The sequence below is a fragment of the Ceratina calcarata genome, unplaced genomic scaffold (assembly GCF_001652005.2).
Source record: "Ceratina calcarata isolate Rehan_Ccalc_2016 unplaced genomic scaffold, ASM165200v1 scaffold337.2, whole genome shotgun sequence".
Lineage (NCBI taxonomy): Eukaryota > Metazoa > Arthropoda > Insecta > Hymenoptera > Apidae > Ceratina > Ceratina calcarata.
Window position 1 is genome coordinate 259,402 of NW_017156497.1, and position 23,079 is coordinate 282,480.

General features: G+C 45.4%; 9 protein-coding genes across 13 annotated transcripts in view; 2 read left to right on the forward strand and 7 right to left on the reverse strand.

The window, feature by feature from the left end:
* Nucleotides 1-15: 15 nt before the first annotated feature.
* On the reverse strand, nt 16-1,966 carry Tango14 (transport and golgi organization 14). Its single transcript, XM_018024768.2, has 4 exons — nt 1,409-1,966; nt 1,138-1,260; nt 821-1,070; nt 16-722 (listed from the first exon to the last, which is right to left on the reverse strand). The coding sequence occupies exons 1-4, from the start codon at nt 1,710-1,712 to the stop codon at nt 629-631; spliced, it is 771 nt and encodes a 256-aa protein (XP_017880257.1). The 5' UTR covers nt 1,713-1,966; the 3' UTR covers nt 16-628.
* A 97-nt stretch (nt 1,967-2,063) lies between these two features.
* Nucleotides 2,064-4,185, forward strand: LOC108625058 (methionine aminopeptidase 1). Its single transcript, XM_018024766.2, has 6 exons — nt 2,064-2,342; nt 2,573-2,624; nt 2,700-2,938; nt 2,995-3,217; nt 3,285-3,560; nt 3,633-4,185. Exons 1-6 carry the CDS (start codon nt 2,232-2,234, stop codon nt 3,863-3,865), a joined length of 1,134 nt encoding a protein of 377 aa, XP_017880255.1. The 5' UTR covers nt 2,064-2,231; the 3' UTR covers nt 3,866-4,185.
* A 216-nt stretch (nt 4,186-4,401) lies between these two features.
* LOC108624967 (myb-like protein Q) lies at nt 4,402-6,598 on the reverse strand. The gene is made up of 5 exons (XM_026813513.1): nt 6,589-6,598; nt 6,290-6,533; nt 5,854-6,221; nt 5,307-5,792; nt 4,402-5,231 (listed from the first exon to the last, which is right to left on the reverse strand). The coding sequence occupies exons 1-5, from the start codon at nt 6,596-6,598 to the stop codon at nt 4,402-4,404; spliced, it is 1,938 nt and encodes a 645-aa protein (XP_026669314.1).
* Nucleotides 6,599-7,791: 1,193 nt separating this feature from the next.
* On the reverse strand, nt 7,792-13,023 carry LOC108624990 (uncharacterized). 2 transcript variants are annotated; one of them, XM_018024652.2, is made up of 6 exons: nt 12,936-13,023; nt 11,129-11,779; nt 10,244-10,496; nt 9,992-10,093; nt 8,880-9,512; nt 7,792-8,733 (listed from the first exon to the last, which is right to left on the reverse strand). In XM_018024652.2, the coding sequence occupies exons 1-5, from the start codon at nt 12,939-12,941 to the stop codon at nt 8,890-8,892; spliced, it is 1,635 nt and encodes a 544-aa protein (XP_017880141.1). In that variant the 5' UTR covers nt 12,942-13,023; the 3' UTR covers nt 7,792-8,733; nt 8,880-8,889. The 2 variants fall into 2 exon arrangements, with proteins under 2 accessions (XP_017880141.1, XP_026669377.1); XM_026813576.1 differs by having other exon boundaries at nt 7,792-9,512.
* A 23-nt stretch (nt 13,024-13,046) lies between these two features.
* On the reverse strand, nt 13,047-14,779 carry spz (Spaetzle domain-containing protein). Its single transcript, XM_018024619.2, has 6 exons — nt 14,596-14,779; nt 14,300-14,357; nt 14,117-14,238; nt 13,992-14,054; nt 13,824-13,927; nt 13,047-13,755 (listed from the first exon to the last, which is right to left on the reverse strand). The coding sequence occupies exons 1-6, from the start codon at nt 14,644-14,646 to the stop codon at nt 13,548-13,550; spliced, it is 606 nt and encodes a 201-aa protein (XP_017880108.2). The 5' UTR covers nt 14,647-14,779; the 3' UTR covers nt 13,047-13,547.
* A 129-nt stretch (nt 14,780-14,908) lies between these two features.
* LOC108624991 (EEF1A lysine methyltransferase 1) lies at nt 14,909-16,281 on the reverse strand. Of its 2 annotated transcripts, XM_026813578.1 has the most exons (5): nt 15,816-16,281; nt 15,596-15,743; nt 15,328-15,537; nt 15,088-15,259; nt 14,909-14,996 (listed from the first exon to the last, which is right to left on the reverse strand). In XM_026813578.1, the coding sequence occupies exons 1-4, from the start codon at nt 15,963-15,965 to the stop codon at nt 15,108-15,110; spliced, it is 660 nt and encodes a 219-aa protein (XP_026669379.1). In that variant the 5' UTR covers nt 15,966-16,281; the 3' UTR covers nt 14,909-14,996; nt 15,088-15,107. The 2 variants fall into 2 exon arrangements, with proteins under 2 accessions (XP_026669379.1, XP_017880144.1); XM_018024655.2 differs by lacking the exon at nt 14,909-14,996 and having other exon boundaries at nt 15,027-15,259; nt 15,816-16,280.
* Nucleotides 16,282-16,856: 575 nt separating this feature from the next.
* Nucleotides 16,857-20,487, forward strand: GlnRS (Glutaminyl-tRNA synthetase). Its single transcript, XM_026813575.1, has 10 exons — nt 16,857-17,411; nt 17,739-18,043; nt 18,105-18,295; nt 18,354-18,609; nt 18,662-18,959; nt 19,021-19,400; nt 19,459-19,777; nt 19,837-20,057; nt 20,128-20,320; nt 20,380-20,487. The coding sequence occupies exons 1-10, from the start codon at nt 17,289-17,291 to the stop codon at nt 20,428-20,430; spliced, it is 2,337 nt and encodes a 778-aa protein (XP_026669376.1). The 5' UTR covers nt 16,857-17,288; the 3' UTR covers nt 20,431-20,487.
* LOC108624980 (parkin coregulated gene protein homolog) lies at nt 20,476-21,510 on the reverse strand. The gene is made up of 4 exons (XM_018024637.1): nt 21,383-21,510; nt 21,003-21,321; nt 20,781-20,930; nt 20,476-20,722 (listed from the first exon to the last, which is right to left on the reverse strand). Exons 1-4 carry the CDS (start codon nt 21,485-21,487, stop codon nt 20,562-20,564), a joined length of 735 nt encoding a protein of 244 aa, XP_017880126.1. The 5' UTR covers nt 21,488-21,510; the 3' UTR covers nt 20,476-20,561.
* Nucleotides 21,511-21,545: 35 nt separating this feature from the next.
* LOC108624974 (RNA polymerase III subunit A) overlaps nt 21,546-23,079 on the reverse strand; it is a 14,878-nt gene continuing 13,344 nt past the window's right edge. Inside the window, exons 12-18 of one of the 3 annotated variants that reach the window (XM_018024627.2) lie at nt 22,809-22,996; nt 22,599-22,746; nt 22,381-22,533; nt 22,123-22,323; nt 21,923-22,056; nt 21,763-21,843; nt 21,546-21,637 (exon numbers count right to left, since the gene is read on the reverse strand). In XM_018024627.2, the coding sequence (XP_017880116.1) occupies nt 21,631-21,637; nt 21,763-21,843; nt 21,923-22,056; nt 22,123-22,323; nt 22,381-22,533; nt 22,599-22,746; nt 22,809-22,996 (912 nt within the window). In that variant the 3' untranslated portion in view covers nt 21,546-21,630. Of the gene's footprint in view, nt 21,638-21,691; nt 22,057-22,122; nt 22,324-22,380; nt 22,534-22,598; nt 22,747-22,808; nt 22,997-23,079 lie in introns of those variants that run through there. The other 2 variants (XM_026813572.1, XM_018024626.2) reach the window with 2 other exon arrangements.

Sequence of the window (23,079 nt, forward strand, 5' to 3'; positions counted from 1 at the left end):
TAAATACGCAAGCACTTTTGTGCAAAAACGAACTGTATTTTATATTCCAAGAATCGTAGATCCCACGATAGGCGAGTCGTCGTGTAAGACGAACTTGATCCTGAGCCCCATCGTCGTCGAGAATCAGAATCAGTTCCCTGTACAATAGTTTTATAAATGTACAAACATGTGCACACGGAATGTTACGAAACGTGTTGAAAATGAAACGATCAGACTGACCGAAATTACTCGTACACTTGTTTCCACTTGTACTTTTGTACTCGCGTGAATGAATGAACGTTTAAAACCGTGTCATCGTTCGCGCGATCGAACGGAGAAGCAGGTGAAGAAGACTCGCGTGGAACCGTTTCGTTTTCTAGACATCTAATGGCAGAGAGATTAAAACGAAAGTTTCAGTTTCGCAATGTTCCGTGAAACGTGTCCCGTTCGACTTGAGCTACTTAAATTCCTCGGTGGTCGGTAACGTGGAACGACGCTCACACGATCAGTTTTATTTAGCACGCAACCACTTATAAAATATCATCTGTAAATCGTTTCAAGTTCAGTCTTTATAAAAACTAGCTGTTTTCTTAAAAACTATCTCTTCTTTTATTTCCTCGAATATCAAACTGTTTATGTACAATTCCAGCTATTTCCCGTGTCTCTGTTGGCATTTACTGTACTTCTCCAGCACGTAGACGAAATCGTTGGCCGACAGACGACTGTGAGACAGAGGTAACGTGCTGAAAAATCAATGGAACCTTTGAATGAACAACGTCGAAGCGACGATCGACGAACCAGAATCGAAGACGAACGACCAAATAATACCTGTGATACTTACAAGAATTCTGTTACTCGCGTTTGCCAGGGCAGAACGCCGTAAGTGGAGTTAACGCGACCATAAATTAATCCTAAATCAGGATCTGGAACTCCCCTCGAGTTCAACTTCTCATCGAGCAAATCTATATCTATCTCTTCAGGTTTTATCGTCCCGGTGAGGACCGCCTCTGCCAGCGTTCTCGTCAACGACACTATCTCACTTTTCCCGTCCAGCGGAGACAGCAGAGAGACGCGAATCTTTGACTTGGGACCTGGAAACAAATCAAACGTTGAAACCTCTATTTAATCGTTTCACGCATACCTCAAAGAGGAACGTACCAGTTATTCCATTTTCCGTGTATCCTGCGTTGGGCTTCGTCCAAACGATGCGTTCTAACAGATCGTCACCCTTTCTCTTCGCCAGTTCGTATTTCAACAAACTTTCGTTTCGGACCAGGTACCCTGTGTAAGAAGAGGAGCAGTCGATCAGATACAAATGCAACCGAGACTGGAATAGAGAGAGTTCGGCGCGGCTGATAAGCCGAAGATAAATTAAGGATCGGCAGGTGATGTCAGTCAGATAACGAGTGGATAAAAAAAACTGAATTACCGGTGATGTCAAAGAAACTGATGTAGGGAACACCGAGCGCGACGCACCATCCGATTATTTTCACACAGTCAAACACAGTGTCCTCCTTGGTACCGAAGATTACCACTAAATGCTTGGGCAATTTCCTCAGCCCGTTGGCACATTTTATTATCTCAACCTCTGTCCTCCTCGAATTACCGTCATCGTCGCCACACCAAACTTCCATGCACTTGCGGTGCAGGTTCGCGCAGCAATTGTGAATCGCGTGGTACAAGTCACATGAGAAGTGAATCAGTATCAATAGTATGCGGAATACCGTGAACATAATGTGTCCGATCTATCTAACATAACTCGCGAACGGGGTTATTCGAAGCCACCCGGGGAAACGTAGCCAGGGAGCGCGAAACCTTTCCCACCGACTAGCAGACGGCCACCTCGGCCACCTCACGTGCACCTGCTGATCCCGATGACGTACGCGTACACCTACGCATCCACGCTTATGTACGTACAGTGCGACGAGCGGTGAAAAATGGCTCGCTCGCGCGCGCGATATTTGTTTCGAACGTGTGAACAAAAATTACAATGGCAGTGACGCGCGGTGTTAAAGGTTAACGTTCGTTTCGGAATTGACGACGTCGTAAAATCCATTAAAAAAAATCGTTCCGCGACTTTACCTGTGGAACGTTCGGCTAGTGACTAGTGACTAGTGACCCCGAAGGGTCACCGGCTGGCAGCAGCGGTCGGTGCGGTTCGTTCGCCTAGTCTAGTGCTAGTCTAGTGAGCAGTCCAGGCACTTTACGTTACGTACCACCGCTGTTATTTTCCGTCGAAGAATTTTACGAAAATGGCACTCACTTTCGGCTTGTGCGAGACACCGGGCTGCAAGACTATGGCCAGCCTCCAGTGCCCGACGTGCCTGAAGATCGGCATACAGGGCTCGTATTTCTGCACTCAGGTAATTCGCACGTTCATAGGTTATGACGGCGGGCGAACGTACGTTCGGCATTTAAATTTCGATTACTCTTGCAATTTCGATGCCCTTCTTGAGACACGATCATGATCATTAAACGCTTCACTAGTTTCGACTGGTGTATGAATCCTCTCGGAGAGGGATTCCACTCTCGAGCAAACGAATCAAATACCCCCGAGACCGTTACGAATCATGCTCGTTGTTCTTGGTTGCAGGACTGTTTTAAACGGAGTTGGAAAACGCACAAAATCATTCATCAATTAGTGAGTGAGTGCACGGATTAACACAGATTTAATTGCATTTACTAGAGGAGAACTGTTCTGAATTGAACTGTTTGATCAGAGGGAATCGGTGGAGGCGATTCTTCCAACGAATACAATCCGTGGCCTTCCTTTCCTTACACCGGGAAATTGCGTCCGTACAAGAGGGATCCTCCTCGAGAGGTGCCGGAGAGTATCAAACGTCCAGACTACGCGACACATCCTACCGGCTTGTCTGTCAGCGAACAGGCGACGAGAGGCTCGGCTCAGATCAAAGTGCTCGACGACGAGGAGATCGAGGCGATGCGAGTAGCTTGCAAGGTGCGGACCGATTCTGTCGCGGTTTGTTCACGCTTAATCGGAAATCACCGTTGCAGCTCGGGAGAGAAGTGTTGGACGAAGCTGCGAAGATCTGCGACGTGGGCGTAACGACGGCTGAGATAGATCGCGCGGTGCACGAGGCTTGCGTCGAGAGAGACTGCTATCCATCTCCTTTGAATTATTATCAATTTCCGGCTAGCTGTTGCACTTCCGTCAACGAAGTGATTTGTCACGGGATTCCTGACACGAGGCCCCTCGAAGACGGGGACATTTGTAATGGTAAACCTTCGATTTTCAATACTGCGATCGAAAGAAGATCTGACGAGATCGTCTCTGTCGTTTACAGTCGACGTGACCGTGTACCACAACGGTTTCCACGGGGACTTGAACGAGACGTTTCTGGTCGGCAACGTGAAGCCGGAAGTACGGAAACTGGTCGAAGTTTCGTACGAGTGCTTGTCGAAAGCCATAGACATAGTGCGGCCCGGTGAAAAGTACAGGGAAATTGGAAACATTATACAAAAGCACGCACAGGCTCAAGGGTTCAGCGTGGTCCGCGGCTACTGCGGTCACGGGATTCATCGTCTGTTTCACACCGCGCCCAGCGTGCCTCATTATGCCAGTAAGCGATCGACGAGTCGATTCGTTTCTGAGATCTTTCGGTCCCCCGATGAAAATTCTCGTTTGTTTTCAGAAAACAAGGCCGTGGGCGTGATGAAACCGGGCCACTGTTTCACCATAGAGCCGATGATATCTCAGGGTACGTGGCGAGACCAGATGTGGCCCGACACGTGGACGGCGGTCACCGCCGACGGCCAATGGTCCGCGCAGTTCGAGCACACGCTGCTAGTCACTGAGACTGGCTGCGATATTCTCACGAAACGATTGACGAACGACGGGAAGCCGTGGTTCATGGACCGGTCATAGTATCTGAAATTTATTCGAATCAAATTTTGCCCAAGCGCTATACTGCTTGACCCGTTGGTTTCGATCGCTGGATTCCCTCCTTCAAGATTCGATCGAGTCCGACGACCGTGATTTTGTTTTTTACTGGCTGGGTGGTGGTTCGTTTTGTAAAAAAAAAAAAGATCGACTCTTGAAAAATGGAATCTGCGAAGATTTTCGTTTGTATAACCGGAATGGATCCTGTACCATACGAATAGATTACCTCGAGAGTGAAACGTGTATATAATAAATGTAATTGAAATTGGTGATGCGATTGAAATAAAAGAAGAGGAAACAACGGATTCCGTGAGTCAATGGCAGATTCTCTTGCGACCAAGTAAGGAGACAGGTAAATGGTCGATAAATAAATTAAATAAATTACTACGTCCGACGAAAATGCGTGGTCGACAGCGTAATAAATAAATGAACGATGGATGTTTAGGTATCGAATTTGCAAGAATACCTAGACATCCAGTAACGAGTATACGATATATACAATACGATGAAACGATGAGAATTTATGTTGTTTTAGGACTCAAGCGTGTCCCAAATTCGTTGTTCTCGGATCGCGAGCCTCCGGCGTCGGGTTCGTCGTTCTCGTACTCATATTCAGTCTCCCCGTTCTCCTTGGCTTCGTCGTTCTGAGGCTCGTAATCGTCGGTCTCGTCGGGAACCATGATTCTCAACGGCCGCTTATCGCTGTACTCCTGTCGCTGCCTATTAAATTCCTTCTGCTGTTCCTGCTGGCTCCTCCGATAATAATTCCCCTGGTCTTCGTTCTTATGATTCGGCGGCATAGCATCTTCGTTCTCTTGCTGCTGCTGTTGCTGCTGCCGTTGCTGCTGCTTTCGCAGTTGTCCTATCAGCTGGCTGTTGACGTTCCCGGCGGCTGCCAAAGCCGCCAGCTTCTCCGCAGCCTCGCGATTCGGCAGCGTGGTGTAAAACTGCGTAGACATCCCATCGTCATTGACCACTTTGTCGAAATAAGTCGACTGGTCCTTCTGATCGTTGGCCTGATCGTAGTCGATGTTGTTCTCGAGTTGCTCGTCGGCGATGTAAGCCAGGTCTTCGTTCTGCTGGAGGCCAGCGGCTGCTTCTTCGTCCTCTTGATCCGCAGCGTCCACGTTGTAATTCGTATTGACTCGACCGGCGTACTCCTGATCGAACACTACTTGTTGCTGTTGATGCTGCTGCTGTTGTTGCTGCTGTTGCTGCTGCTGCTCCTTGTTATCCTGCTCGTCGTAATTGAACGACTGCATCTGCGGCTGCGAGAATCCCGTCATCCCAGGCTGGAAGAATTGACCGAGCTGCTGCTGCAGGATGTGCTGCTGAAGCTGCGGTTGCTGACCTGAAATCAAGTCCGTCGATCGTCCAAGGTCCAAGAGAGACAGAGAGAGAAAGAGATGCGGTTCAAGAATCTCACCCGATTGATACTGCTCGGGTATCTTCTGAGGGAAACTGTTCAAGAGATCGTACAGCTGAGTGGCCGAGAGCGGAGGACCGGCCGGGGCCGGATGGCCGACGTGTAAATCTGGTATCTGTTGATTTATAACGTAAGGCGTTTGGCCGGCGGTCCCGGGGAAGCCGACGTGCATCGAGCTGTGCAGATTCGTCTGCAGCGGCAGATTCTGCTGGCCGAGCTGTACGTTGGTACCGATGAGGCCGATGTTCGACGCCGGGTGGTTGTTGAAGTAGACGTCGTTCGTCTGCAGGTCTGGGTTCACCAGCGTTGAAAGGGTCGCGAACTCCGGCGGCAGGAACGTCGGCATGATCGTTTGGTACTCCTTCTGATTGACCTCGTCGGTCTCGGTCACTTCGTACTGGCTCTGCGGGGGCGTCGCGCTCGTCACCGGCCTCTGAGTGGCCAGACTCGTACCGATCCCGGAACCGAACTCGAAGTTAGACAAGCCTGCGAAGAGAATCGAGAAAATTGACGTTGAAGAAAACGGCGAATGATCGATCGAACCGACCGTGTGGATTTAGTTTGTACGCAGCATCGGCGGTGGTCTGTTGCCTTTGGACCGCGTCCTCGGCGTTCGCCTCCCCGCCGAAGGGTCTGTCCAAGGGGCTGAGGTTCGGAGCTGGAATCGTATGAATGGGCCCCTTGTCGTCGTCGACGCCGCCTCTGTGGGTCGGCGGCAGGACGGCGGCTTCCGGTCTGTACTCTGGACTGAATTCCATGTTCGCTATTTTGTTGGACGACTGCGAGTGGAACTCCTTGACCGGCGGACGTTGCGGTAAGACCGCGTGGTTGTTCAAGGGCGCTCGTATGGCCATTTGATTCAGCTGGTTCTTCCAAATGGTCGGAGGCACGTTGAACATCGGAGGTCGACGGATTCTGTAAACGACGGAGAACGTCGAGAGGATCCGAGATCGGAACAGTCGCGTTTGGAACCGCGAGCGCACCTGTAATTCGGCGGTTTCGGGAGCATTCGCTTCGGCTGAAGGTTCCCGTGGACGTGCACGGTGTTCCCTACGGAGATTCTGGGAGCGATGGGCCACGACTTCTTCGGCCAGGCCATCAGCTTCGGCGGCTGCGGGGGTGGCAACGGGGGTCGTCGGAAATTGTACCTGGCCTCCACGAGGCAGACGCACGCGAACAGCAGCCAACAGATCCAGTTGGTCGTCTGAAATTCGGAAAGGGACGCGGCTTAACGGTACCCACGTGTTCGCAAGAGTGTGCGAACGATTCGGAGAAAAATTACACGGTTTCATTCTACGGCGATGGACGCAAAAACGATCCGAGGTGGAGGCGAGTCGCCGCAGCGATTGACGAAGAGAACGTGTCTCGGGGCGAAGTGAGATTCGCGTCCGTGACATTGGCGATTGAGAAACGCTGACACCGGTAACGAAACCGAAGAGAGAAGTGGCGGCGAGTCGTGAGCGCAAAGTGGGACGCTGTGCCACATCGGCGTAGGAAAAGCGAGGGTAGCGAGAAGAGAAGAGGAAGACTCGTCGATCGGAAAGAAAATAGTCGACTGTGGAAATTGACTCGGATTAGAAACGCTCTAAACTTGCAAAGAAATTAAATTGCACGCGATTGGGCGATCGGTTCCCTGGACACCGCGTCATTCCGATTGATTGATTCGAGTTCGTTGAAACGGGAACGCGCCGCGATAGAGGTCAACGTGTTCGACGATCGTCGCTTCTTAAAATACGCATTTCCATCGGAAGAAAATTATTAACGATTAAATCGATGCCACGGTTCTTCAAGAGGAACGAAGAAACGCCGTTAATCATAGTAATTCGACGTCGACCGACTACTCCTTTTTGTCGTGTAACGGAACTAGCTTCTATGTTCGGTAGACTCGCTTCGTCGGTCGTACCTGCGTGTCTCTTAATATCGACCTTCGCCCATACTTGATAAACGCGTCTGATCAATCAGTATGTAAATAAGCGTCGCAACGTTAATGCAGATCTTAATTACGAGACGCTCTCGCGTCAGCGAGTATGAAACCGGGGAACGACGAGAGCGATTTTGATTTTCATGCACTCACCTTCATCGTTTTATCCTCCCGCGAAGAAGTTCGTCATAAAATTTGGAACCGACCACTCTGTGACACTGGGAGAACGACGGAAGTCCGATGAACGTATAAACAAATAATGGAACGCGGATGAACGCGACGAGGAAGCGGTTCGTGTTCTGCGCGCAATTAGGTCATTGTCCTTCATTTATACTCGCAACCGGCGAACGTATCATCGAAGGCCGAAACGGCCGCCTCCTACTTCCACGGATAACAGCTGCTCCGAAATGCGGAACGCGCGCCGGGAAAAGTCATCGGTTCCACGTAAACGCGAGCCAATTCGATTTATTATGCAACTGCATCGTCGATGGACTGCAGGTTTTATTTATTTATTTATTTATTTATTGTTAGATTTTGTTCACTAATCTCTTTCATTTTCAGATTCTACGCATCAAGAATCGCGTGGTGGAAAATGTATCCGTAATTCGAGACGATGGATTTTATCTGCTAAACGGACCTGGCGAATGATCTGCAAATCCTGCAGCCTAGATATCGTGATTGCTCTCGTTTTGGTTCCTTTCTCTTTTACGAAAAACAAAGTCGATCGAGAGAGGAAGAATAAAATCTGAGGTCGGTTTATTTATAGTCGGGGAGGAATTTGACGACAGGAAAGTCTGAGCGCAGGAGACCTTCAGAGATGGGGCAGGAGGACCGGTCGAACGGCCGACCGTTTCTCTCCATATCCTACCACCTACCTGTCCGCCGCTACGTACGTACACTGGATTCCCCCGCGACGACGTACACGCCTGTGTGCGTGATCGCCTGCGTGCCCGATCCAGTGACCCACTATGTTCACCTTATGGATGAAATTATACGAGCCATCACGACTTTCCAAATTATGGGTATGACGGGAATGAATCGTTGGACGTCGTCGAGACTGGAAGCGATCGAGCGGAATAATGGAAAGAAAAATGCACTTCTAATCAACGTCGGATTTATTCGTATAATACAAAACATAGAGGACGATAACGAGTTCTATAGAGAGTATTTATGGCCTTGTTCGTTCCACACGGATCATCTACACTTATGGATATTTTATACACAACGCTGGACAAGCGTCTCAGAGTTCCGGTGCAACGAGATTCGTTCCTGATTCAACGCATATCACAAGACGGAGCGACGACACTTGGACCTGCGTTCGCTCTCTCGAAACGAGATCGAGCTCTCCTCCTCCCGCTTCGTCGACGATTCTCACTTGGTCGTAGAACAGTTCGTTCGCACTTGCATTCGTAGGAGTATCTGTCGCGGGAGGCACTGTAGTTTTTCAGTAACTAGGAATCCGTTTGAACCCGCTGAAGTACGGCTGATACGCATACGAATAGATCACTGCAATAAATCATCGTTCGGACAGGAATTAACGACGACACGTGGAGATTCTTCGTCGTCTGTTAGATTCAGTCAAGATTAATTCCAAGCAACGTTCAGAGCGAAGCAGGACTGTGGCAAAAAAGCGTTTAAGCGATACGAGTTACCTCATTCGATCTACCCCCGTTGCAGTCTCATCCACTGCGCCAGCTCCCTGGCAGATCTCCTCCTCTGGGCGCTGTTCCTTCTCCTGTATAATCCATTGAAATCGACAGGCTGGTTCTGCCAATAGGGCATGGCGTGAGGAGGACCCAGCAGAGGAATCTTCAAGGGTCCTTGCATGGGAAGCATGTGGAAATCGTGGAAACCTGCGTGTCCCTTTAACGGCGCTTTGATCGAGTCGGGTTCCATGTCGATGGTCAGGCTCGAGTACACGGACAGGTCGTTGTCGTCGCCGTTCGGCAGTTCGAACTGATCTTTGTTAGGGAGGAAGTAGTCGAGGTGTATGGGTGGATACTCGACGCTCTGTTGAATCGACACGGGATTCAGAGGTTCGAGGGGAAGCTGGACCGGCGGCACGCCGTAGCTGAAGGACGTTGGATGATGAGCGTTCTCGTTGTCTCGATGAAAGTTCTGGTAGTCTATCACGGCGTTCTCTTTGTCAGGCTGTTCCGGCGGCGGTCCTTGGTAATCGTCTTCAGGTTTTACGTTGCCACTGTGTTGGTTGTTCCCGTGGTCGTGATGGTCGTCGTCTGGTTTCGTCGGTTTCGCGATCAACAGACCGGCTTGCTCGTCATCGGCTGTAAACGTTACGTCCGTCAGTCGTCGTCGTTCGATTTATGAAACGAGAATCTCTTATAGAAGTACTCGATTTATCAATGAATCGTCCCCTCGCGAAACGTGCAATTGGTTGATCGACGCGACCGGTTCGCCGGACGACAGATAAATAATATGAATTTTACGTAAGAGAGAAAGTACGCGTTGCGTAAGACGTCCGATTTAGGGAGCACTTGCAGAAATTCGAGAATTCGTGGATACGCAGAACGAACGTCGAGGAATAATTCACGGAGATGGGAATTCGAAGGAGCCATCCCCGCTCCGCAAAGGAAAGCGGAGATTAGGATCTCGTTCGAAAGCGAAGATCGCTCTTACTTTCCTTGTTTCAAAACGCGCGTTCCCGGATTCTCAAGCAAGAGTCACGATCGTCGGTTAGAAGCGGACGATAAGTATTAGCAGCGATGTTAAAACGATGATTATTTACAATGTGAAACAATCTTACCGTCCGACGTCGAATGATAACTCGGGTTCCCGTGATACTCCTCGTTGGGCGCAAGATACTCCCCAACGGCGGGCGGTGGTCCTCCGTAACTCTCGTCGTGACCTGCAGAATTGTATAAAAAAAAATTGCGTCTTGGAAATTGAGCGATCGAGGAAACGGCTCTTGAGGACTAATTATACGTTTCACTTTCCCCGACAGGAAGTTACGGTTGTGATTAACGGTACCGAGAGAGCAGCCGTTAAAGAGACTTACCGCCTTGATGGTACGAGTATCCGGGATGCGGGGGAGGAGTGACCGCACTCTTGGCGATGTTCCTACCGAGGGAAGTGACCGCGTCACCGGCCTTGGCAATGATCTTGCCTTTCGTCGAGACGAGGTAACCGCTGCCTTTTATCAGCTGACCCTTCAACGCGATCACGCCGCCGCTTATAGCTTTCACGGCTTGCATTAACGTGCTAACGATCGCCTTTTTGAAGTCCCAAACGTCGAACGCCTTATCGCCGTACTATCATAGAAAAACTCGATTAATCATAAGCCACGTGTTCAGATTCAGTTTCAGCTTTATTGAAAATACTCCGCGATATACAGTTGACAGGATAACTACTACTACTGCTACTACATTCCTCCTCTCGTGCTTAATTTTATATTTCACGTCCATCAGTCGTCTCGTCGAAATTAAACGTTTATCACGTCGAATCAAAAGGCATGTGTTCTGAATTTTCTCATTAAAATCAGCAGTTTAAAAATAATGGCTGTTTGAAGTTGAACTCTGGATTCGACAATTATTTGGTGATCGGAGAAAAACTGATGGACGGTACGGCACCGATTGACCGCGATCGAACAAGGGCGTAGAAGAACCAGCCGAGATTTCCCTCCTTAATTGTAACCCTGGTGACCCAGTTGACGATTTTCCTTCGTGCAGAATCGTATCAAAGTTTCTACATGATTCGTTCGATATTTCTAATTAAAAATAAGTATGCACGCGCGTTGTCCAAACGAATTGCGGTCGACACTTTCACGTCGCACCGAGCGACGCGGACGAAGGAAAAAAAAAAAGATGCACAGCGTGTGTGATTAGATACAATTTTCCCGTGCGACGTTCACCATCGGATCCGTCGAAACGTTTTACATAGTTACCGAGTAAACTTGCCCGTACTCCGGCTTAGGCTTATCGGTGTCGCTCGAGGACGAGCTCGACTGGACGCTAGATTGAGAACTCTGAGCAGAGATCGAGGAAGATCCCTTGGAGGCGGTGCCCGAGGCGCTGACCAGGCCGCTGATCAAGCCCTGAGCGATACCACCGATCACGCTGGAGGATCCTTTGATGATCGACCCGGAATCGGAACCGGACTGCTGCGGGGGCGGTCCGTAATGCTCGTAGCCTGCGTACTCTTCCTGGTATCCTTCCGGTGGCGATTCGTATCCGTCGCGGTCGTATATCTCGCGTTTCGATCCTGATCTCTTTATCCTGTTGTCTTGCATCGCTTCGTCTTTGGAATCAGCCAGCAATTCGATCATCGCTCGGTTCCCACCGACCTTGTTCGCGATCTCCACCTGCATGTCGTCCGGTAGCAGTCGGTAGATCTCGAACGCCCGTCGACTGCTGATCCTCCCGATGCCTGGGTCCCTGGCGAGGATCTCCAACCAGGAGGGTTGCCGATCGCTCGGGGGCCTGCGGTACGTGTCCAGTCGTTCCAGTTGCGCGGACGCTCGGGCCAGAAAAGAGGACGAATCTGTGGCGGTCTCCGACAGCACCGAGCAACAGCCGAGGATCAACGGTAGCAGCAACTGCGAACAAATATTAAATCGTCTGTCGTTTCGTGTGTCTCGCAACGATCTCTCGTCAGGATTGAATCATATTCCTTTTTTCTAGGAGTGTCGTAACGATTCGACAGACTAGTCGAGCGTGTGGCACGGCAACTGGAGCGGTTCTCTCGGTGAAAGTAATAAACGACTAGAATTCCGCTACGAGAGATGTTCGTGCTCGGAGATCGCCGTAGGAATTGCTGGTTTCGCGAGACGAGAGAAATGGAAAATAAATGATTGAGAGTGACCGGTTGAAAAAACGTAAAAACGTCTGGTTTTTGAAAGTTGATTATTTAAAAGTCGCTCGACATTTCCAAACTAGTTTTCGTACAACTTGGCTAGTTTAGGACTAGTTCTTGTATAAGTGCAGTCGAAACAAAAATGCTGCAGCCGGTTTTTACGTAAATACAGAATTGCGGAAATATGGATTTGTACTAAAAAAATGCGCGGTGAAACGTGTCGGGGTTGTATGTTGTTATTCGTATGTGAGCGGTAGAATGCGATGGTCGGACGAAAGTGATGGAAACGTCCTTGGTCTTGCACTTGGTAGCCGTCGACGGCTGACCCAGTTTACGAACGCGTTGCACTCGCCGATTTCTAAAACGCGAGTATCATTATACGAACGTCGGATCCTTTCGAAAGAAAGGCGCGCCGTTCGAAGAAAGTCACTTCCGCGGTTTGCACCGAAAATTAATATTGACGAACTTTCATACGTTTGATAACGCTACTTTCTACGATGGACCGACGAGTTAGTCTCGTTTGCGGAATCTCATGAATAATTCGAATTCTGTTTCATCTCGTCTATACAATTTGCGTCGCTCTTCCAAGTTGAACGGCCCGGTGGCGGAGAGAATTTTTTGCGATCGCGGGTGAACGACCGCTTGGCAATGGCAATGGTTCACACTTTTACCTTCCGCGCAAAGATCAAGGGAAGACCACGCTTTTCCCATTGTCACGCGCCTACTCAGATTTTACTTTCACGCGAGCGTCGATCCTATCGCGAGATCCTCTCGTCGAATTTCATTGTACGAATCTCGGAGGATCCTCGGTGGAATTTTTTTAAAAGGAGCGTTTCGATAAATGATGTGGAATTTGTCACGGGATTCGGAAATCGATTCACGACGATGCCTGTTCGTACCTTCATCGTCGACTTTCACGGTGGATCGGTAAAAGGATCGCGGCACTCTCACTGAACTCACTGGCCATCGCCATCGAGTATTTCCTCTCTTTATACCGACTCCCACCCTTCGCCGGCTGCCCATTCCCTTTTGCCAAAATTCAACGCACACGACGTTTCTAAGCAGAGACCCGCGAATCTGCATTTACTTAATCATACTTTTCCTCCGGTTATTAAAATTTACGGTAATTAAAACTCGCAGCGTCATCTCGATTTATAATCTAAGAACGTTTCTCAGACTCCGTTTACTTTTCACGCTGCGCATGCATTTTCAAAGATCGAAATCTGAATTAATAATTCATTTTTGACCCGAAGAACTTTGAATAGAAAGCGAGCAGATCGGAGGAATTCTGTCATTATTCGCATCCGGTCGAACAGTGGACATTGTATGAAAGTCGACAGTATGATTGCATCAAATAGCGCACTAAATACGTTCCCACGGAGTCGATGCCTTATTCTTTTCTATTTTTCTCTGGGGACACTTGGACGAAAACCTTTGCATGGGCCGATGTTTATTTGACGTCCACGTTACACTGGAACAATTCTCGTTACATATACTACGCTCTTATTTGATTACAAGCGATCGTCAAACTGACTCAATAATTTGTAAGCCCGAAATTCTACGTGGCAGCAGCAACTCGCTGGGAACTGGAAAAACTCGAGAGTAATCGAGCCGTTCTCCGTCAGGGACAGAAGTTGACGGTATATGTACTTCTGCTTGCATTTCGTGTAATACCCTTCGGCGAATCCTTCTATCACTCTGCAAGGCTTGCCCTCCTCTCTGTAACATAATTCGTCGTTTCTCTCTCTATTCTAAAATAATCGTGAGGAGCATTCGTAAAAGTTTACCGGCATATCTCGACGTGCACGCTCTGCTGGACCTCCTCGTGATTTATTATGTACTTCCATTCGGAATTCTTCGTTACGCCATATTTAGGATACACAATTTGTTCCTGCAATGATTAAAAGTATATATCGAGTTCTTAGAATCATTTAGTAGTTTCTCATTTATTTTACCGTGGCGATGCAGAGTGACTCTTCCTCCGGTGCCACCTCATCCACGTCCACCTGCCCATCTGTCTGTTTAATTAAATTAATAATTAATCGAGCATCGAATAATAATTAGAGTAATTAATAAATACTTGGATGCTCGCGTAATCGCGAAGGTGAGGGTGCTTCTTCACCGCCTCCTGCACCATATCAGTAGGATAGTGAGTTACATTTTCACAGAAAGTTTTGTGCATGCATCTCGTAGATCTGACGACTGAAAAACAATTGTATTAAAAATAAATTGACAAGCTGAAATTCCGTTGAACGTGTGGTACCTGAAACATTGCCAGTTGCCACCGCGTTACACGATCCGTTCAATTTTAAAAACGCTACCTGCAAGAAGTATTAATTAATAGAGGATTCAAGACGCGTCGATCTAATTAATTACGTCGGTTCATCGCGCGTGAAATTTTCGATAAGGAAACAATCGGTACCACTCTAATTTAGGAATGATTGAGATAAAGTTTTATAATCTTATCTATGAATATAGCACGATCGTATGTTTAACTAAACACGATTGTACGTATTAGAATTTCATATTTCATCGATAATAAATAGTTGAGACTCTCACCAACAAGAATATTCCAATGAACATCTTCCAAAGTGTTACAAATCGTTGCATCGGTGACCCGAAATTCAGTGAAAGCTTTGCTGTATATTATTTATAATAAATCTTTTAAATGAATAAATAGAATTATTTTAATACACACGAACTGATTGACTAACAGATTGATAATTTGAAAATTATATCCTCTCTTCGCGTCTATTTTTAACAAATGTTTTGAAGAGTCTCGCTCTCGTGGTTTCTTGACGACTGATCTTGATCGATCAGCTTCGTCTATATAGAGATCCACGAGGAGAGCAAGATTACGATCGCTTTAGACATTTTATTCGGGACTTCCATGTACTTTCTTGAGGGGAAACTCCGTAGTCAGGCTTGGAAATGGAAAGGAATCAGCCATTCGGGGATTTCTGTAAGTGATTAAACGAATATACAAAAAATATGTTTGAATATGTACAATTCTGGTTTTCTTTATTTTATAACAAATACAAAATTTTAAACCTATGAATAAAGTTCCTATGTCATAACGTTTCATCCTCCTTCTTCAACATTCGATCGAAGTCGAAATTGGAATAACAATAAAATTCGTTTGCCAGATTGTTTTGATGTTTAGGTAGAAAACGACAAGTCTTCAGGTCCAACAGTCTCTCGGCCAATTCCTTCATGACAGAACCTGTAAAACAAACATCTAAACAGAAGTTCAGCTGAAACAAGAGTGGAGGAAGTCGAAGAGAAACGTACCAGTGCAGAGGACGATGTTCCTCTTAGCCAGAAGCTTGATCGTAAGAGCAGTTTTCGTCAGGCACTCGTCAGAAAGAAACGGTGGATCGGCTATCACCAAATCGAACGTGTTCGACAAGTCTCGAGGTACGTCCAAAGGAAATTTGTAGTTGTACGGTACAAAATCAGAGCCATATACCTTGAAACGTTCGTCGTATTCAAAGAGGGTAACTGAAACGAAAGACGACGATTAATATTGTGATTAGCACAGTTAAGAATGTTTCCATACCTTTTCTATTACCACAATTCTTTTTCAATTTGTTGTAAAGCGTAGGACATGAAATTAGAGCGATTCTCCCATCAGATTCCGTGGATTTAATAGCTCCTCTTACCAGAGCATCGGTCGTCTCGTTGTCATACCAAAACTGGCTCAATTGCTGGAGTAATTAAATAGTTGGCACTCAACGACGGCGTTTAGCAACGATGCTAGCTTTGAGAAATCACGTTACCCAATTTTCGTCGAAGGAAACGTCGAGACTTTCACTTTCCAGACTTTGTTTCAATCGATTTTCCTTCTCTTCTTTTTCTAAAAGAAATTCGTTTAGAGCTGCGAGGGTCGCAGGGCACAATTGCAAATCGTCGTCTTCGCTGTCAGACATTTCTCAATGATTATTCACGTTACTCGTAAAATTGTTCATTCAATTACAATATCTCGTATTATTCGGTAACGTCATTCACTTATATTAACAATTGAGATCTTGGGAATCGAAGGGAAACTAAGAAAATACAGAATGCACGCGATAACTTAAACTTGTAATTGTTAAAAACAAGAACAGTCTTTTCTTATACTAACGTCACGTGATGTTGCGAGGCGCTCGTGGCGCCATCTAGCGGAATCGGCTCGAAATATACACTTTGTACTAGGCGAATATAAAGTGATAGGAGGTTCCACTAACTCCTCGTGTGACGTCAGCAACAGCGTATACGCCGTGCATCCATTTGAACAACCAATCACGGACGATTCCATTCGTTGGCCATTTTGGATTTCTAACCAATCAGAATATAATCGCGGACGCTTCACTTCGTTGGCCATTTTGTATTTCTAACCAATCACGCTTCTCATATTAGGAGAATATGAATCAAAGGAAGCACCACTAACTCCTGTTGCTGACGTCACACGAGGAGTTAGTGGAACCTCCTATCACTTTATATTCGCCTNTTATTTACAATTAACAGTTACATATTTATAAGAAATCCTCTTTGTAAATTATTATTTATTTATAATTAACAGTTATAAATTTGTAAACAATCCTCTTTGTGAATTATTGTGCATCTCTTAAAGTTTAATTAATAAAGAAATAGTTTAAACAAAATTAAAACGTCTCGTGCCTAACCTATAACTCTACCGACATCCAATCCCTTCTCCATGTCATTTTCATTTAATATAAGTAGAAATAAGACGAAATTCTTGGAATCGTGACGTCACACGAGGAGTTAGTGCTACCTCCTATCACGTTATATTTTCCTGATACAAAGTCCGATGTTAGAGAAATATTTGGCTTGGAAATCGACTTTGTATTAGGAGAATATGAGTTGGCAGGAGTTAAACAATTTACAAAGTACAAAAATCTGATATGAGTACGATTTCACTGAAGACTACTTATAAGTAATGTACAATGAAATAAAACGCTTGCACCTGATCATGCACCTCGACATAAAAGCCTGGAGGTCTCCTTTTAACGCTGAAGAAGCAGAACTCGTCAGGGAAGGTAAGGATGTAAAGGAAGATGATATTCCTCTTCGCAGTGAACTGATTTTAATGACTGAACGACAGAACCCATCCGCTTCGTTCGAAGTCACATGGCTGACTGACAAGCGAACCGCTCCTTCTAACGTGGCTGGCAAACGACTTGCACCGTGTTGTAATCCTCCGGTTTCGAATTGAGGGAATTTTATTTAAACCATTTATTTAAAGTACCGAAATGACAATGGAATCGGACGACGATACAAAGTTGTTTCAATCGATCGGTCTAAGTGAACAGAAGGCGAAGGAAACACTGAAAAACAAACAAGTTTCCAGCAATTTGAAGCTCGCTATAGTTGAGGTTAGAAAGACTTTAATATGATCTCGATACACGTGTTTCTTTTTAATTTGACAAACGAAGTAACATTTTTAATACAAATTCAATAATTCTATCAATTTTTCCCCTCATGCTTCACCTGTTATTTAAATAGACTTCAAATTTTATGTACTTACATTGCAAAGAATATCGAAACACTGTATGCGTCGTATAAACCGTAAAAGACATTGAAAACAGATGTTTAAACGATAATAGAGACTGCTATTTAAAACTACAATGAATATTTAATCTCGTATAAAAATCTCTAACCTCTATGTCAGAAATTAATCATACCATATGTCTCGTTTATAGGCCAGCAAGCATGGCACTGTCACATCAGAAACTGGAATTTTATTGTATCACCTCGCATCTAAGATCAAGAATCAGATCTCGGAGAAATTACCATTCATTTCTAAGTATGTAGCAGATAAAAGGTTGGACACAACTCAAAGAGTAGACGTTGCATTGAACTATCTACTCAGTCACATTAACGAAGAGATCGACCTGCCTAGCTTCGAGAGGGAATGTGGAGTAGGGATCGTAATTTCGCCGGAAGAAATAGAATCCGAAGTAGAGAAAGTGATAAACGAGCACAGAGCAGAGATCGTTGAGAAGAGGTATCGATAATTCGCGATATAATAAATTCTATGGATTATAATAAACTTAGAATTTGAACAGGTATCATTTCAACGTCGGTCCTCTGATGCAACAAGTTCGTAACACTTTAAAGTGGGCAGACGGGAAGGCAGTGAAGAACGAGTTCGACGTTCAAATGTTAGACTTGTTGGGTCCGAAGTCTGCGGCCGATCTCGCACCACCTCCTAAACCGTCGAAACAAGGGAAAGTTAAAAAGCCTGTGAAAGAGAAAGGTAGCTGAGTAAAAAAACTGTCTTCCGATCGTTGGAATACTCACGCGTGTTCTTTCAGTACAACAGAAGAACGTATCGGCAGCGAGCGAGAAAGTGGGAGCACAGACGATAAGCGAATTGATGAAAACCAAAGTGCATTTTCACAAACCGGGAGAAAATTACAAGACCGAAGGGTATATAGTAACTCCGAATACTCATAAATTGCTCGAACAGCATTTGAAGATAACGGGGGGCAAAGTGAGAACCAGATTCCCACCGGAACCCAATGGAATTTTGCACATCGGCCATGCGAAGGCGATCAACATTAACTTCGGGTATGTCTTCGAATCTCAATAACATTCTTCGGATAATCGAGGGAATTTTTAGGTACGCAGCGGCTCACGACGGGATATGCTTCTTACGTTACGACGACACGAACCCTGAGAAAGAGGAAGAGAAATTCTTCGTTGGAATACGTGAGATGGTAGAGTGGCTCGGTTACAAGCCGACTGATATCACTCACTCTTCCGATTACTTCCCACAATTGTACGACTGGGCGATAGTACTGATAGAGAAAGGTTTAGCTTATGTGTGTCATCAGTCTAGCGAAGAAATGAAAGGTTTCAATCCTCCTCCGAGTCCTTGGCGCGACAGGCCCGTTTCCGAGAGCCTGCAACTGTTCAAGGTAATTATTCGTCGACGATTCTTCCACGTTCTGCAGAACCTCAGTCAGTTTTTGTACACAGAACATGAAAGACGGACTGCTCGAAGAAGGCGAAGCCACGTTGAGAATGAAAGTGACCTTGGAGGAAGGAAAACAAGACCCGGTCGCTTACAGAATAAAATATACTCCGCATCACAGGACGGGAGACCGATGGTGCATCTATCCGACTTACGATTTCACGCACTGCCTGTGCGACAGCATCGAGCACATAACTCATTCCCTTTGCACCAAAGAGTTTCAATCGAGGAGATCTTCGTATTACTGGCTGTGCAACGCGTTGGACATTTATTGCCCGGTACAGTGGGAGTACGGTAGATTGAACGTCAGCTACACCGTCGTTTCCAAGAGGAAAATCAGTAAACTGATCGAGGAGGGAATCGTTTCCGACTGGGACGATCCAAGGTACACAGCCTCGAAGAACACTTTATGTATCAGCAATACGTCGCAACTATTTTTGCAGATTGTTCACGTTGACCGCTTTGAGGAGAAGAGGTTTCCCAGCGGAAGCTATAAACAATTTCTGCGCACAGATGGGTGTGACGGGCGCCCAGGCGGTCGTTCATCCGAACACCCTGGAGGCGTCCGTGCGGGACGTTTTAAATCAAACTGCCAGCCGACATATGGCAGTTTTAGAACCACTGAAAATAACCATTAGCAATTTCCCTCATGAGAATCGTGTAAAAGTATCAGTCTGTAATTTTCCTAACGAACCTGATAAAGGGCAACACGATGTAGTGTTCGATGAAGTTTTGTACATTGAGTCGTCCGACTTCAAAGAGGTAATTAGATGAAAAGGTGTTCCAATCGGAGCGGATATTAATTGACCGTCGATTTACAGACAGCGGAGAAAGACTTCAGACGTTTAACACTGAACCAGTCAGTCGGCTTAAAATACGTGGGCGTAGTTTTAACAGTCAAAGAAATAGAGAAGGATAACGCTGGGAATATCGTGAACGTAATTGTTAAACAAGAGTCGATTTCCGACAGCAACAAACCGAAGGCTTTTATACACTGGGTGTCGAATCCTGTGCTGGCTTCCATCAGATTATACGAACGCCTGTTAGTATCAAAACGTCGATTATTAATATTCGTTTGATATTCATTCATTCATTCATTTTGTTCGATGCAGATTTAAACATAAAAATCCTGAGGATCCTAACGAAGTACCGAACGGTTTTCTAAGCGATATCAATCCACTGAGTAAAAAGGAGATCGTGGGATACATCGACGAGAGCTTAGGAGATTCTGCGAAATCGTTCGATAAATTTCAGTTCGAACGTATCGGCTTCTTCTCCGTCGATCCCGACTCTACACCAAAAAAGGTAATAGTGACACGATGTAAATAGTTATCGTTAATACTAATTTCGTTCGTCTATTACAGCTGGTTTTTAACAGAACGGTAACGTTGAACGAAGACGCTGGGAAAATGTGAACACGTTTCATACAATTTTTATACAATTTATAAATAACAATAGTGTTCAAGATATTATATTCTGTTATTTATTGTATACTTGGGTATTTTTATAACTTGTGCTAAGGACCAAAGGACAGTTACTCGTTTACTTAATTCATCATACACGATTCGTACGTAGGGATCATGTACTTGATATTTATAAAAGCATCCTCACCTCCGTATATCTCGAGCATTTCTAAAGTCTCTTGTATCACGTCTGAGACGTTCTCACCTTTCTGTTGCGCGTAGTCGATGGCTCCTCCGAGATTCACTGAAATCCGATTCCAAATCACCATCGTCCCGAGTAATTATAATTTAGAATTACTAACCGTTCCTGTCTTTTAATAAATTCAGCACGGGTAAAATCTGTCTGAAGTACGGAACCAGAGCCTCGCCCACGCAGTCCGCCGAACGCACGAGATTCTGCATAGCTCTCAGAGTCGTGCATAGAATCTCCGGCATCTTCGTGTTCAAAGCTTCTACAATACCGATTCTCTTTTTTTAAAATATCCCAGAGTCTAACTATTCGCGTAGATAATTTAAGAAATTACTTTTGATCGGAATTATTAACTGCGGCACGACGGGTAAAATCTTGGGACCGCCGTGTTCCAGCATGTCGGATATGCCTTGTTCCACTATGAATTTAAACGGTTGCTCGGTCTCCGTCAAGCCGTCGTAAAACAGTGGCAAATAATGGTGGAAATCGAGGTCCTCGATCTTCACTTTCCAACTGAGTTTCGTTCCATAACTGTCCTTTTCCAACGCGATCGGGAAAACTCCCCAGTCGTAGAATTTCCGGAAGGTCGACGGCTTCGGTGGCTGAGGTTTGTACAAGCCGACCTTCGGAGGCTTTTCCACTACCGTGTTCTCCTGTTCGCATCACGATTTTATATATTCATTGATTTCACAATAATAGAAATCTCGATTTTACCTGCAAAGCTTGAATGGTGAACGCAGGAACGACTCGCGGTTTCCTCTTTTTGTATCGCGGTATATCTTTCCGTATTTCATCCCAGAACTCCGTTTCATTTACCATCTCTCAACGGTCTAACGCTTCAGTTGTTCGATTGAAATGTTCCAGAGCTCGTTCCGTAATTTTATTCATTCGAAAGCCGGATTCATTTTCAGATTACAGTGAGCGCGACGTGTACATCGTAAAATATAGATCAAACGTGTCTCTTAGCAACTGTACAGGCAGCAACAATATTAAAAAGTATCGTATGCGAAAAGGAGGCCACGATTTACAAAAATCTTTTTATTATTTACATACAGTCTTTCGTTTTATTCTATAAAAAAATAGTCAATAATTACGCTATATCCTTGTTCATCTTCTTGTGAAACTGCGGGTCGTCGAATATTAAATCTCTCTTGACCACTTCGTCCTTGTCAGCTGTATTTAATTAATAAGGAAAATAACGAAGAAATTGTAGTCGAATTAGTCTTGTTAAAGAAATAAGATCGAAAAGGATATTTGTGAAGTAGTTTGAATATCCCCGTTCCCACGGGAACTGGGATACCCATGATGATCGACTCCGAAACGCCGCAAATCACGTCCTTCTGTCCATAGTAAGCCGCGTCGAACAGGTGATCCGCAGTTTTCTCGAACTGTCAAACAATCGTTTATTAAATATTCCTTTTAGAAAGTAACTGGAAAACAAGTGTATTAATTACCGAGGCCAGATTTAAGACGGATTCCTTCATCTTGGCTAAACCCTGCCTAGTAATTCCCAACACTTCTCCCCTGCTCGTCATTAAATCAGCTACGAGCATCGGATGCCTGCGATCGATGCTCATCCCATGATTTTCCATTACTAGCTTTATTTCTGTCATTATAGTAGCTCTCGCAGCTTCGATTCCTAACGTTTTGAAGACCTTAAATAAAAGTCGTGTTAGTAATTTCGCAAGTATTTCAATCGTGTAATTAATTACCTCGATTGTATTGTTCGAAGTGGTTTTGTTTCCAAGTATCCCGAGAGTAGCCATCACTTCTCGCATATTATCCCCTTCTACGAACAACTTGTACCTCGTTTTCCCACTCGAATCGTCGTTGTGAATTATAGCTCTCGAAACTGTCGGCAAACCCTGGAAATTTCGTCGATGTAAAAACTGAAATATAATTCAACGTTAAACGATTTCGTTCACTTTACCTTGATGACGATGTTCGGAATCGTTTCTTTCAACTGCGTCAACGCATAGTTTAAACTGTATTTACCCTTGCCTGGAGATACACTGATGATAGAATCTCCTTTGACGCTTACCAATTTTGGATTCAACTTCAACCGTGAAGTCAAAATTCTATGTAAAATATAATGTGAAATGAAGTCACAGGTTTAGTAATGTTGAATTGATACACTTACGAATAGCATATGGAGTTGACGTCGACTTCTAGTTTCAATAACTTTATCCTATCGACGTCTAACTTGATTAATAAAAAGCAATCGTCTGGTAGATAGACTTCTTCGATGTATTCTGTAACTTCGCCTAAAGTTGTTTTCTCTATCCTGCCCTTTACTCTCCTGGCGAATTCCGGATCCGCGTCGTTTTCCTGATAACAGAGAGAATACTCATGTTGGTGTGCGCGAAATAGGAAGAAATAATTGATTTGAGGAAATACAAGCTTAAGAAATT